Source organism: Trichosurus vulpecula, chromosome 7 (genome assembly GCF_011100635.1).
Source record: "Trichosurus vulpecula isolate mTriVul1 chromosome 7, mTriVul1.pri, whole genome shotgun sequence".
Lineage (NCBI taxonomy): Eukaryota > Metazoa > Chordata > Mammalia > Diprotodontia > Phalangeridae > Trichosurus > Trichosurus vulpecula.
In genome coordinates, this window is record NC_050579.1 from 36,350,033 (window position 1) to 36,363,657 (window position 13,625).

A 13,625-nucleotide genomic window follows, 5' to 3' on the forward strand; every position below is an offset into this window, starting at 1 on the left:
CCCTAAACAGGGTCATGGAGAGTCAGATATGACTGAACGATAACAATAACCTCCTTACTTAGGGTCTACTAGTGAGCTGATATAGCTTACCCAGAATCCCCTGGTTCCTGTAGCTTTAACATTTCTATGTCCCCAGCTGCCTCAGTGGTTACAAGATCATAGTTTTAGAGCTGGAAGGGATCTCAGAAGTTATCTAACTCCTTCCTTTTAAGGATGAGGAAACTGAGGCCCAGAGAGGTTAAGGGACTTGCCCCAGGTCTCACACAGGTAATAAGTATCAGGAGCAATATTTGAACCCCAAACCTTAGATTCCAATCAGTTTGTTTTTTTTCACTGCAGAGGCCTTCTTCCTCATCCCTAACTAACATATCTTTAAGTTCAAAATCCTATGGGGGAAGCTGGAAGTGGTGGGTTAGGGAAAGCCCCCCCAGCCCCGCAATGAGAAGAGAATATAAAATGGGCTAGAAGGAATCACTGGCAGCTTTGAAAGTTTCTCTTTGAATTTATGATATACTTTTAAAATAGCAATCTTCAATTTCATGGATATCTGTCACTTTCGGTTGTAGAAATGCTGATTTTATTTGGGATTTTTAAGTTCAGAATTTTTTGAAAAATGAAAAAATGACCTGGGGGAATCATAGATTCAGAGCTGGGTGGTGTTACTTCCTTTTGCAGATAAGGAAACTGAGACCCCGAGGCGGGCAGTGACCATAAGGTTACAACAGGCACTAAGGGGCAGAATCAGAATTCCCAGCTGGTCCTTTCCATTATTTTGCACTATGTGCATGCAGACCACTTAAATTGCCTGGGCCTCGGCTTTTCATCTGCGAGATGCAGATAGTAATGCAGCTTTTTCTTTTTTTTAAGCGCCTTCCTCGAAATAGCCCGCGGCGCAATGGAGGCAGGGGTCTGGAGGGCCCCGCCCCTGGAGACATGCGCACAGCCGCGCGGGCCCGGGGCTTTAAGCGTAGGCGACGGGACTGAGCGCAGCCGGACTCGCGGCTCATTCTGGTCCCCGCCAGCCGAGAACGCGCAACGAAGTCTCCGCGATCGGGGAGCAGGAACGCGGGCGCGCGAGCACCATGGACGCGCCGAGACCCAAGGAGCTCGCGGCCGGGCCCCCCAAGCATCCCGCGTGGGGCTGGGCCCGAGCCTGGCGGGGCTGGGGCCCCGTCGAGTTGGTCCTCTTCTTAGCCAACTTCGCGGTGGCCCTGCAGCGGCCGCTCACCACCCAGTACCTGTGGCACCGCCTGGGCGAGGAGGTGGGCTACAACGGCACCAGCCGGGAGGGCGGCTGCAACGACACCGTGGACCCCAAGCAGCAGGTACCGACCTGATGCCGCTGGCTGGGAAGTGGGGAGCTGGGAGGCTAGGGGGCGGGGCCTAGGCAGAGAGGGGGTGGGGCCCAGGCTGGGAAAGTTACCGAGGGGGCGGAGACCTGAACAGGGAAAGTGACAGAGGGGCGGGGCCTGAACAGAGCAAGTAAGTGATCGGTGCAGAGCGGAGAGCTGTCCAGGGGACGAGGACTGAGCCCCAAGATCGACCAAGGGAAGGGGCCTGATCTAGGAGTCAGTCAATTAATATCTATCAAGGGCCTGCAACGTGTCAGGCTCTATGCTAAGCGCTGGGATGAAAATAAGGCAAAAGACAGTCCCTACACTCAAGGAGCGCACAGTCTAATGGGGAAGACAAATTACTGTGAACAAACAAGCCATGGGAGGGAGAAATAGAAATAACAGGAGGACAGGCAGTAGAGTTAAGAAGGGCTGAGAAGGCTTACTTTAGAAGACAGGACTTTGGTTGGGAGTTGAGGGAAGCCAGGAGGACGAGATGAGTAGGGAGAGTTCTCCAGGCATGGGAGACAGCCAGAGAAGATGCCCAAAGCCAAGAGATGGAGTCTCTTGTGCTAGCAACAGCATGGAGGTCACTGAATGGAACCAACACCACCTCCACCTTCCTAGTCTTCTTACGCCAAGGTAGGAGGGTGTTTGATCTGAGGAGGGGGCATAGAGGTGAACTGTGGAAGAGTGGTCTAAAGGGGGCGGGGCCTGGAGAAAGCACTGAAGAGGTGGAGCTCAGGAGGGTGGCGGGCCTGGTCTTAGGAGGGGCAGAGCTTGGGCTGGGAGACTGAGCCTGCCTGAGGAGTCTTGACTCAGACTGAGTCTGAGGGGAGAGAATGATTTAGTGGGTATGGTTAGGGGAAAGGGTCAGGGATCTGGAGAACCACTGAATGTCCTGTTGCTGGATGGGCCTGGAAAAGGAAAGACTCCTAGGATCAGATTCAGAACTGGAAGGTCAACTAGTCTAACCGGCTCGTTTTACAGTTAGAGAAACTGAGGCCAGAGAGAGAGGTAAGGTGACTTACCTTCAGTCAGGTAGTAAATAAATGGCTCAGCCAGTCTTTGGGCATTTTCTCTGACTTTGGGCGTCTCTACTTCTGTGGGGTGTGGTCAGGAGTGGAGCCTGGCCTGAGGAGACTGATAGAAGGAAATGGCCATTAGAATAACTCTTGAGGGTCCTGGCCTTGGGGGATGGGTGGGTGGAAGGTGTCCACTGAAGGTCAAGTTTGGGACTTGTACTAATACAGAATTATTGAGGCATATGGCCAGGGTGGGGGCCTAGGAAGAAAGAGGGCTAAGAGGCAGAACTATGGTAGGAGAAACCTTGGGCCTGAAATTTGAAGGAGTGGGGGGGGGGGGTTTGTCATATAAATTAGGGAGATGGGGAATAACTAACAGGAACGTAGGGAAGGATTTGGAAGGGGAACAAAAAGCCTCTGCCCATCCTCCATTTTTGGGATCTTCTTCTCTTTCCTACCTGTGTGATCTCAGGTTTTTTTCATTTTCCAAGTGGGCCTCACTCTTTCTCTGTGAAATAGGGGGAGTGGGCTTAGTGACGTCTGAAGCCTTTTGCCACCCTTCTCTCTCTACCTGTGCCCTGGTGAGGGACTCCTTGTCTGGGAGGCTTCCACCTGCTGAGCTCGGCCGCCTTGGACTCTGGTGTCTGTGTGTTTTGGGGGTAGGAGGGATGTGGTCACTGGACTGAGGAGGCCTGTGTCTGTGCAGGAAGTGGAGACCCTGACCTCCCACTGGAGTCTCTACATTGATCTGAGTGGCTTCTTCGTGGGGCTTTTCTCGGCCACCCTCCTGGGCCCATGGAGCGACCGGGTCGGGCGGCGGCCGCTGTTGGTGCTGGCCTCCTTCGGCCTCGTCCTTCAGGTCATCGTGTCCATCCTTGTCGTGTCCCTGGACCTCCATGTCGGCTTCCTCGTGCTGGGCCGCCTGCTCTGTGCCTTCCTAGGAGACTACAGCTCCCTGCTGGGCACCGGCTTTGCCTCCGTGGCTGATGTCAGCACCCCTCGCTCCCGCACCTTGCGCATGGCTCTGTTGGAGGCCTGCCTGGGGATATCCGGCATGCTGGCCAGCATTGCAGGGGGCCAATGGATCAAGGCTCAGGGCTACATCAACCCCTTCTGGCTATCACTGGCCATGCTGATCACCACCACACTCTATTGTGCGTTTGTGTTCCGCGAGTCAGTGCCTGATCCGCAGAAGGCTTCCCTCTTCACTCTCCGGCATTACCGGCTGGTGTTCCAGCTCTTTGCAACCCCTTCCCCAGGGAAATCCAGGAAACATTTGGCTCTCTACCTGCTGGCCCTCTTCCTGGTGCTCACCATTCATTATGGAACCTGGGACATTGCCGTCCTGTATGAGCTAAGCTGGCCCCTGTGTTGGGGCTCTGATCTGATTGGCTATGGCTCAGCTGCCCAGCATCTCTCTTACATTGTCGGCCTAGTACAGCTGTGGGTCCTCCAGCTGTGCCTGAAGGACAGCTGGGTGGCAGAGGTCAGCCTCACCTTCAACATTGCAGGATTGGTGGTGTTTTCTCTGGCCAAAACCACGGCACTAATGTTTACAGGTGAGCCCGTGTGGACACTACAGTGGTCCAGGGCAGGCTGGGAGGCTCATTACTGAGTCCCTGGAGGAACCTGGCAGGGCCTCTGTTTCCTTAGAATCCTGCCCCCCACCAAGAGGACTTGCACAGTTTTACTGAACAGCATGTGGGTCCTGTAGTGGAGACCTTGGACTGATAAGAAAGCTCCCAGGAACGAGGAGGAGGAGGATATTTAGGTTAGGGACTAGCCCCAAAATTTCATTGCTCTAGGTAATTTCTGAGTGAGAAAACTCGTTCTGCCAACATAGGGAGAAACACCTTATTGGCAGCTTAGAGTCTCCAGGAGCTGTCCAGACTACAGAGAGGTGCCCAGAGCGATCAGGGTCACACAGTCAGAACAGGTCAGAGGCAGGACCTGAACCCAGGTCTTCCTGGCTTCCAGGCTGGTTCACTTCCCTCAATCCTCATGTTGGATGTCTGGGAGACAGGCTGCCATTCCCTGCTCACCCATGGCTGATGTGTTTGACGTTCATCTCACCACAGGATATGGGATCCTCTCGTTCTCCTTGGTGGTCACACCGGTGATCCGAGCCAAGCTCTCCAGGCTGGTGAACAAGACGGAACAGGGTAAGGAATCTGGGGTCATCCTAGCCCTTGTAGGTCCCATGTTGTCCTGTGAGCTGGGCAGGGGGCCTAGGTAACCCTTCTCACAGCAACAGAAGATAATAACCTAGAGTTGTTGTTATTCAGTCATTTTGGTCCACCCCACTTGGGGTTTTCTTGGCAGAGATGCTGGAGCGCTTTGCCATTTCCTTCTCTAGCTCATTTGACACATGAGGAAACTGAGGCAAAGAGGGTTAAGTGACTTGCTCAGGGTCACACAGCTAGTCGGTGTCTGAGGCCAGATTTGAACTCAGATCTTCCAGACTCCAGGCCCAGTGCATGATCCACTGCCCCACCTAGCTGCCTAAGTCTTCCTTCTTCCTTTTTTTATTAAAAAAAAGCCTTATTATAAGCTTAATCACCATTCACAAAAGCAAATAACCAAATAAACATAAAAATAAGGAATAAGTTCTTCTATAAAGCTTTAGAATATAAGGAGAAAGCAAACAAATCGATAGACATCAAACAAACAAAAATACACGTGCGTTTCGTGTCTCCTTCCAAGTCTTTCTTTGTATAGTTGTGGTGTACGTGTAGGTGTGCATGTGTGCATGTGTGTGTGTATCTGTGCCTGTCTATGCATGCACGTGGTTTAAGTTTGCTCATCTCTCTTTCTGTCACTTAGTCCTAGGTGTCCCTGAAGTCTTCGCTTAAACTTTAATAGCTTCACACTGAACTAAGACTTTTGGGACACCTTGGATAGGACTTTCCATATTTCCTTGTCTTCATAGTTATCATTTAAATGTGTGTGTGTGTGTGTGTGTGTGTGTGTGTGTGTACGTATCTCCAAATTGCTTACTGTCTCAAGGAGAGGAGGGAGATAATTTGGAACTCAAAATTTTTAAAAACAAATGTTAAAAATTATTTTTACGTGTCATTGGGTAAAAAAAATATTATTCAAATATATATATCATTTACATTAATGCTTCAGGATTGCATCCTGCCAAGGGCATCCATTCCCTTGTCATTCAACAGACAGATTATTTCTGGCTTGTTGTTATTATAACTAAATGGAGCTGCTGGTGTGTTTTCTCATGGGAGGGTGGTGCAGAGATGTTTTGTCCTGGCATGTGGCCCACGTGTGACTGACCCAAAGCCATCTCTAAGAGACGATCCTGGTCTGAAGAAGTGGCTTTGAGCGACACTTCCTAGACTGCCTGTTCAATGCTGTGGAGGAGAGAGGATCAGTCTCCTTCCAGGAACCAACCTTTCCATTGGTTCCAGCAGTGGGGAGTGACATTCACCATTGGCAGTCATTGTCCTCAGAGACTGGAAGGGCTGTCACTTGAAGAGAGAGAGTAGATTCATTTGGGGCTGCTTTAAAGAGCAGACTTGGGCCTGTGGATGGACATTTGAAAGGGGCAGGCTTTAGCTGAGCTAAGAAAGGAGTTGGGAGCAGAGCCAACCAGTGACAGAATGGGCTGCCCCCGATGGGAATGACTCCTTGTTGCTGGAAGTGTTCAGGATGGAAGCAAGAGGACCATCCCCACCTTCAGCATCCGCCTCCAGTGTTCTTGGACGTTGTAGTTCTCTGTTTCTTCTTCTTCCTCATCCCAGGTGCTCTCTTCTCGGCCATCGCCTGTGTGAGTGGGGTCTCCATGCTGGCAGCAACAGGAATCTTCAATTCCCTCTATCCAGCCACCCTGAACTTCATGAAGGGCTTCCCCTTTCTCTTGGGAGCTTTTGTTCTTCTCATCCCGGCCATTCTGATTGGGTAAAGCAGTTTTCCCAGTAGTATATCCATTCTATGGATTTGACTGGTGTGAAGAGAGGTATCCTTCGGGTCTTTTCTTACTGTCCTAACTCCATCACCCTCAGCTGGAACAGGAAATCTGCTCAGCCCTGACTCACCAAACCAGTGTCTCTCTGACCCCCCTGAGGCCCCAGAGTACTGGACTTTGAGTCAGGAAGAACTGAGTTCAAATCCCACATTATACTTGCTATGTGGGCAAGTCACTCTTCCTCTCTGGGTCTTAGCTTCCTTATCTGTAAAAGGGGCTGCCTTGATGGCCTCTCAGGCCCCTTCCCACTCTGAATGTTTGAACCTGTGATGTAGGCTTCCCTACTGCCTCTAGAAAAGGTCACCCTGTGCCTCCTCCCTGGCCAGCTAAGGTTGGGCATCTCTGGTGGTAACTTGTTTACCTTGGAGGGCAGTGCCCACTGACAGGCCCAGAGTGGAGGCTGATGATTCTTTCTCCTTGTGTGAGTTTCTAAACCTGTTCTGATATCTCCTGGTGGTGTGGAGATGGCCGTGGGTTCTTGAAAGCCTTGCCAGGAGAGCCCAAGGTCACACATCTTCCTGAGCTGGAAAGGCTTTGCAGTATAGACTCAGCCATGAACTATGTATCTGTTGCCTGAGTTGCCAGATGAGCGAAGCTTGTCCATCTCACAAAGGGTTGTGATCAGCTTCAGTGAAGGGACTGCCCACACCAGAGAAATAATAGGTCTTTAAAGTAGGGAAGAAATTGATTCTTTATGTTTTGGTTGCTTCCCCTTGTCCCTCCCTCCTCCTGCTTCACCAGCTGTTTCCCCTTTGACAAGGAAAGAGATGGAGATAACGGATAGGTGGGATGCCAGAGGTTCAGAACTGTGAAACTCTTTATTTTTGCTAACCTTGATTTTGAGCAGAGTGGCTTCATTAACTTCATTCACTCCCTTCTCTGCCTGGGCACTGTTCCCCTTTGTCCACATGGATGGGCCTTAGACAGGGCGGCCCCAGAGTTGTGTAACTTCTCCCAGAGGGTGGTTTGGGTTGCCCAGATCAGGTCTGAACCACTTCCTTCTCTTCTCACAGGGCACTGGAAATCTTTGACCCTCGACCTGAATACCAGCAAACATTTCACTGAAGCCCCCTAACCCACCCTCTGAGACCCAGAAGAAGAGGTGGAACTCCTGATCGCTGCTTCAGCAAATGAGAGCAGAGGGCAAGACAGCACTTGGCATCAGGACAAGTGTGGACTTCTACCCCGGAGGGCTTTACCCAAGGCCTTTCTGTCCTTAGAAAAAATGTAGTCAGACTAGTTGGTTAGGTATAGCCAGACTGGCCTTGGGCAAAATTGTGGGGGGGAAAAACTTCCTTTTTTTTTTTAAAGCAAAATTGGAAGTATTAAGAAATAACATTTCTCTGACCTAAAAATCCTGCAAACATCTCTTTAGGGAAGTGGGTAGAACAAAAGCCTTTCTGAGAGAAATGGATCAAGATTCAGACTGTTGTGTTGTGTCTGACTCTTTATGACCCCATTTGGGATTTTCTTGACAAAGATACTGGAATGGTTTGCCATTTCTTTCTCTAGCTTATTTTACAGATGAGGAAACTGAGGCAAACAGGGCTTAAGTGACCAGGGTCTTACAGATAGTAAGTATCTGAGGCTGGATTTGAACTCATCTCCTCGGGTACTGTATCCACTACTGATGCCTACTTGCTCCAAGACCATAACTGAACAACTCTTATCTACGGATCATTGCCTTCTCTATCCTTGAAGAGATAAGACCCAACCTAGGGAAGTGCCTTCAATTCCTCTGAAAGAAGTGGGACTTTTCTTCTCACATTCTGATAAGACTCTCCCTGAGGATCTCTGAGAAGAGACCTTTGGATTCCTTGAAGGGGCTGGGATTTTGACTCACTTATCTAACTATTCTGGAATTTTTACTCAAACTGTATTTTTACATATTGTGATTTTTCTATTTCAAGATTCCTTTCAACATTACCTGAAATTATTTTGGGATAGAGTTATGTCCGAGTGCATAGGACAGTTTGGACAGCTCTCTCTCCAAGCTAGAAATGCTTGGAAATGAGATTTGTGTTGGATTAAATAACATTTTTCTAGCAGAGTTGATCCTGAAACACAAGAGCATGAACGTAACATTATGTTTTTTTACTTTGACAATGAACACTTCCTCCCCAACGTCTCCTATCAGGCAATCAGAGATTGAGATTGAAAGGAGGTCCATTAGGAGCCAACTGGTGTGGCCCCCTCCATTTTGTAGTGTTCTCTGACCTCTTTTAATAATAAATAATAGTAACTAACATTTACATATACTTTAAGGTTGGAAAAGTACTTTATACATCTCATTTTTTTCCTCACACCCCTGTGTGTTGTCTCTCATGCTGCCACATGTCTCCAATTCACTTCTTTTTCAGTTATGTCCAACTCTCTGGGACCCCATTTGGGGTTTTCTTGGCAAAAATACTGTAGTGGTTTGCCATTTTCTTCTCCAGCTCATTTTCCAGATGAGGAAACTGAGGCAAACAGGGTTAGGTGACTTGCCCAGGGTAACATAGCTAGCAAGTGTCTGAGCTCTAGATTTGAACTCTGGAAGATGAGTCTTCCTGACTCCAGTCCTGGCATTCTACCCACTGCGCCACCTAGCGCCCATGTCTCCAATAGCAGTTTCCTATCAGCCTTCCCAGCTCTCAGAGAAACTATATCTTAATCCTTATTATTTGTTCATGCTTCCTCTCCTCTCTTCATATTTGCATTTTAAGAGTAGATGAGAGAGAACACTGTGCAGTGATTTTCTGAATATTAATTGAGGCCCAAAACAGGGAGACAGGCTGCACAAAGTTAGTTTTTTGCCTGTCACAAAAACCTGAATTTTGTTTTGTAAACATTTGTGCAATGTCAGTAAACTGGCCATGAATCATGGAATTCTCCAGTGTCAGAATAACCAGGCTTGCAGGTGAACCAAAAGGCAATGGAGACACAAGTGTGTGTATGTGGGGGGTGGGGATAGAATGAGTAGGCCATAGTAGTTCACCAATTAATCAATCAACACATATTTATTAGTAATGGCTTATAGGCAGGGATTTGCATAACAGATACCATCCATGAAGTGTGTGGTTGGGAAAGAAGGTGTGGCAAGAGTGAGAGATGACAGGAGAGGTCCAGGGTTGTATGAGTGCCCATAGACTGTGGATAACCTGGTGGAAGGCCTCTAACTCATTGGTAGGTCCTCTGGAGGATTGATGAGAGGACATGGACAAGAGTCATGGAAGATGAATGTGAATGGGCTGCCCTATGTACCACCAGAGGGTGCACTCACATAGTTGAGATCAGAGGTCTATGGAAGGCTAAGAGGTTGGGGGTTCAGTGTGGTGTAGTGAACCCCCACTGGATTGGGGGTCAGGAGCCTCAGGTTCCAATCCCCAGCCCTCCCCCTTGGTCCTGTACTCCCAAGCACATTCATGCTCATTAGATGTTTTAGGTTCATTTGCCATGGTAGGCCATTAGGGGAGATATTTAGGGTTAACCAGGGAGGGGGTGCTTCCAATGCCCTCTGAATTACACCCTTTAGAATAGCCGGAAGTGTCCTTTGATACTTTGATGGCTCTTTGTTGTTTTACTGATCCTTTCTGGGATCTCTTGACCCTAGAGCCAGTGAAAGAAAGGAACCTTAACAGGGAGAATCTTCAAGAACTCCAGGGCTGGCTGCCTCCTTGGAATTCAGAAATCTCTCTTTATGCTTCTAGTTCTGTTGACCTCTCAACAGGCAGAGACCATGTCTAACCAGAATCCTGTCTAGCCCACAGTGTGCCCAGTCCAGGACTGTGTGCTGTGGGTATTCAGTCAATGTTTAATACTGAGGATGGTGACCATTTGAACAGGGACCTCAAGTTGGGAGGGCAGTGACTTTGGGTGGAGAACAAAGCTGTCTGAATGGATGCCTGATTCTTGGATGTGCCCTGTGGGTACCCAGGGCTTTGCATGGTCCCAGCCAATTTATTAATCACTGATTTATTATCATTTGCTTAGATAGAGATTTCTCCAGTGCCCAGGCCTGAGTGCACCATTGCCCACCTAGAGTGGGACCCTCAAGGATGGGTGCCCAGTCACTAATGTAAAGGGTGTTTCAGAGATCAGAGGGTAGTAGCTGATAGGGAAAATGTGAGCCCATGTCCTCAAGTGAGCGACAGTGGCTCAGTAGGGGAAGTGTGAGCCCGCAGTCCTCACGTGAGGTTCCATGGAGCTGATCCTGTCTTTCCTACCAGCCACCTTCCCTATTTGTCTCTTGGGCATCTTGGAGCTACAGTGGAGGCTCTGCTTCATCTGATCCCTACGTAAACAGCAGTTTCCTCTACAACATCCGAGACCACGGGTCATCCAGGCCCCACTCCAAGGCCTCTTCAACAAGGGGAGTCACTTCACTCTTGGATACAAGAGTGTGCTGTCACTCTTTGGGGTCATTGTATGGATCCAGGCCCTCAAAGGACTATGGGCTGTGGATGGCATCTATCAACCAGGCCAGAGTTAACTTCAGAAGAGACACCCAGTCTTCCATCTCTCCTTTCTCCATGGCTGCTGGGGATCCCAGCTTAGTGATGGGCTAAGTATGCCTGGGAGGCATATAGAATTTAAATTTATTTAAATCTGAATCTAAATTTAAATTTATTCAACAATTCATATTATTTAAATCTATTTAAATCTAAATTTATTAATTTAGAGCTAAAAGGGACCTCAGAGGGTGTCAAACTCCATTTTACAGATGAGGAAATTGAGGCCTGGAGAGTTAAAGTGACTTGTTCAGGACCACACAGCTGCTAAGTGTCAAAGTCAGGATCTGAACCCAAGTTTTCCCTGCCTTCTACATCATGTCTCCCCTCCACTGCTCAAGGGAGAGGCAAGAGTCTGAGTTTCCTTGCTTTCTCTGAAATCTGACTTGCCCTTCTTAGAAAGGGCCCTCTGCTTCATAGCCTGGGGAAGACCTATCAAAGAATGAACTTCAAAGACCCTGCTGATTTACAGTGAAAGATACCGGCTCTACAATCTCGCCCTCCAGATGCAAGTTGCTCCCATCTTCAGCCAGCATATCTACGGGAACATGGAGGGAGATAAGAGGACTTCACAGCCTCCTGCTGGATGGGAAGCATCCTCATACCAGAAGAGGTTTCTGCTGCTGTGTTTTTATACTGTCTCTGTCTATGCACTGCCCCTCCTCACCCCCTGGCATTCTTTAGTCTCTGCTTAATCTAAGAATCATATTGAAGCCTAGTATTGATAAGATTCAAGATGGATGATCTCTTTTCCCTCTGCTATATGCTTCTTCTGCTCTGGCCTTTTATTCCTGGAATTCTGGAGGCCATGGCACCGAGCTCTAAGAGTTCCAGAGATAATTCAGGGGTGGGGAACCCTTGGCCTTGAGGCCTTTTATAAGGAGATTTGTTCTGTGAAGTTTGGATTCAGCCAAAGGGCTGTACTTGAGGACCTAGAGGGCCACATGTGGCCTTGAAGCCGCAGGTTCCCCACCCCTGGATTAGGTCATCCTAGGCTAGGTGACAGCAAGCACCAAGGACTTTCCTTGGCTCTAATCCTGCTTTGGGGATGACTAGAGAAAGGGCAGATAGCTTGAAATGGATCCTTTTGGGTGGATTTGGGCTCTCCCCTATCTTTCTTCAGTTCATTCTTAATCTCCAAGGGATGCTGACTCATAGTTCTGAGCTGGGGTTGCCACGATGACCCAGGATTGCCACCAATGTCATTTCAGCAGGGACCCAATGCCCAACTCCAAGCACTTGAGGCTTGTGAAGAGAGTAAAGGCCAGTTCCTGAGCCCTGCCTCTCAGGTACAGATGCCTCCCATGCTGGTCCCTGGTCCAAAGGTGAGCAGATCAAAGTTCTCTCCCTGCCAGCAGCAGCAGCAGCACTGGTGGCTCAGATCAACAGTTTACCCCCAGCAGGGGGTAGGGTCAGATGAGAAGGACCAGTTCACTGGCTGTACCCATTGCCAATGGATCCAGATAGGTCTGGCTTATGGACTTGAGCCCCGTCTCTCATTCTCTCCAGCCTCACTGACCCTGGATATGACAATTGTCTCTCCAGCCACAGAAGTTCACCTGGCCCTCAGTGGACTAGTTAACTTTACCTTGACCTTGATTTTCCAGGGAAAGAGCTCAGGGGGTGGGAAGTGAGGGCCAGGGAATCTGGACAGTGACCAAAGTGACTTGACTAGGAGAAGAAAACACTGCAGGGGCTGTGGATGAGGATGACGGTGTTGTCTGGAGGAGATGAGAAAATGGTTTTTGAATAGTTTTTCATTAGTGGTAAGGACTGGAGGTCTGTAAAAGCTACAAGGTGTGGTCATGCTTGTAATTCTGTAGCCTTGGGAGGAGAGGCTGCTTTCATTGGTATCTCTGAGGCCAGAGGGAATCTTTCCCCAAGATCCTTTTTGAGTCCCCAAATTATTGGTGTGGCCTGGGCAAGCATGCCTGATATCCCAGAAAACAAGGATTCCAGGGTCCTTGGGGTTAGCTAGGTGTGTAGTGGATAGAGTGTTGTATCTGCAGTCAGGAAGACTCCTCTTTCTGAGTTCAAATCCAGCCTCAGACACTTACTAGCTGGGTGACCCTGGGCAAGTCACTTCACCCTATTTGCCTCAGTTTGTCATCTGTAAAATGAGCTGGAGAAGGACATGGCAAAGCACTTCAGTATCTTTGCTAAGAAAGTCCCAAATGGGGTCATGAAGAGTTGGGACATAATTGAAATGACAACTGGGTCACTCTAGTCTACAGTTGACCTTGACATAGCCAAAACCCAGAGTTATGATTCTAATGCTCCTGGGCCAGGCCAGAGACTGAGAATGCTTTTGACCAGATGAAGAATTCAAGACAATCTCAGAACTTTTATGGGGACCCATAAAGCAGTCACTCTTGAACTCAAATGCCATCCAGATCTTATTTCCTGCTTGATCAAACCAGTTTTCCCCACTTTCTTTGCTTGTTAAAAAGAAAAGAAGGTTGAGGATGGAAGAGAGGAGATTGAGGGTCTTAATGCCTAGTTGGCAAGTAGCAATTTGTAATTGGCAAGGCCAGGGTCATGCCCAACTGAGCAATATCTCTCAGGAGTCAGAACTGTTAAAATGGAGTATTAACATATGATAATCACTTGTCTCTTGTTGGCCCTGAGAAATTACAGCCCACTCCACCAGAGGCCCATCTCATACACACTCAGTCCCAGCTTCAGGGCCCTGCTCTTGACCAAGAATGAGTCATTGGCTCTTCCCAGCATCAGCAGGATGTTCAAGGCTAGCTGCTGCTGGGAAGACTTCCCTCCCCTTCCTGGTACCAATGGCCAG

General features: G+C 48.8%; 1 protein-coding gene across 1 annotated transcript; it reads left to right on the forward strand.

The window, feature by feature from the left end:
* Positions 1-939: 939 nt before the first annotated feature.
* SLC46A1 (solute carrier family 46 member 1) lies at positions 940-8,611 on the forward strand. The gene is made up of 5 exons (XM_036769435.1): positions 940-1,325; positions 3,066-3,918; positions 4,438-4,521; positions 6,115-6,271; positions 7,352-8,611. The coding sequence occupies exons 1-5, from the start codon at positions 1,083-1,085 to the stop codon at positions 7,401-7,403; spliced, it is 1,389 nt and encodes a 462-aa protein (XP_036625330.1). The 5' UTR covers positions 940-1,082; the 3' UTR covers positions 7,404-8,611.
* Positions 8,612-13,625: the final 5,014 nt, after the last annotated feature.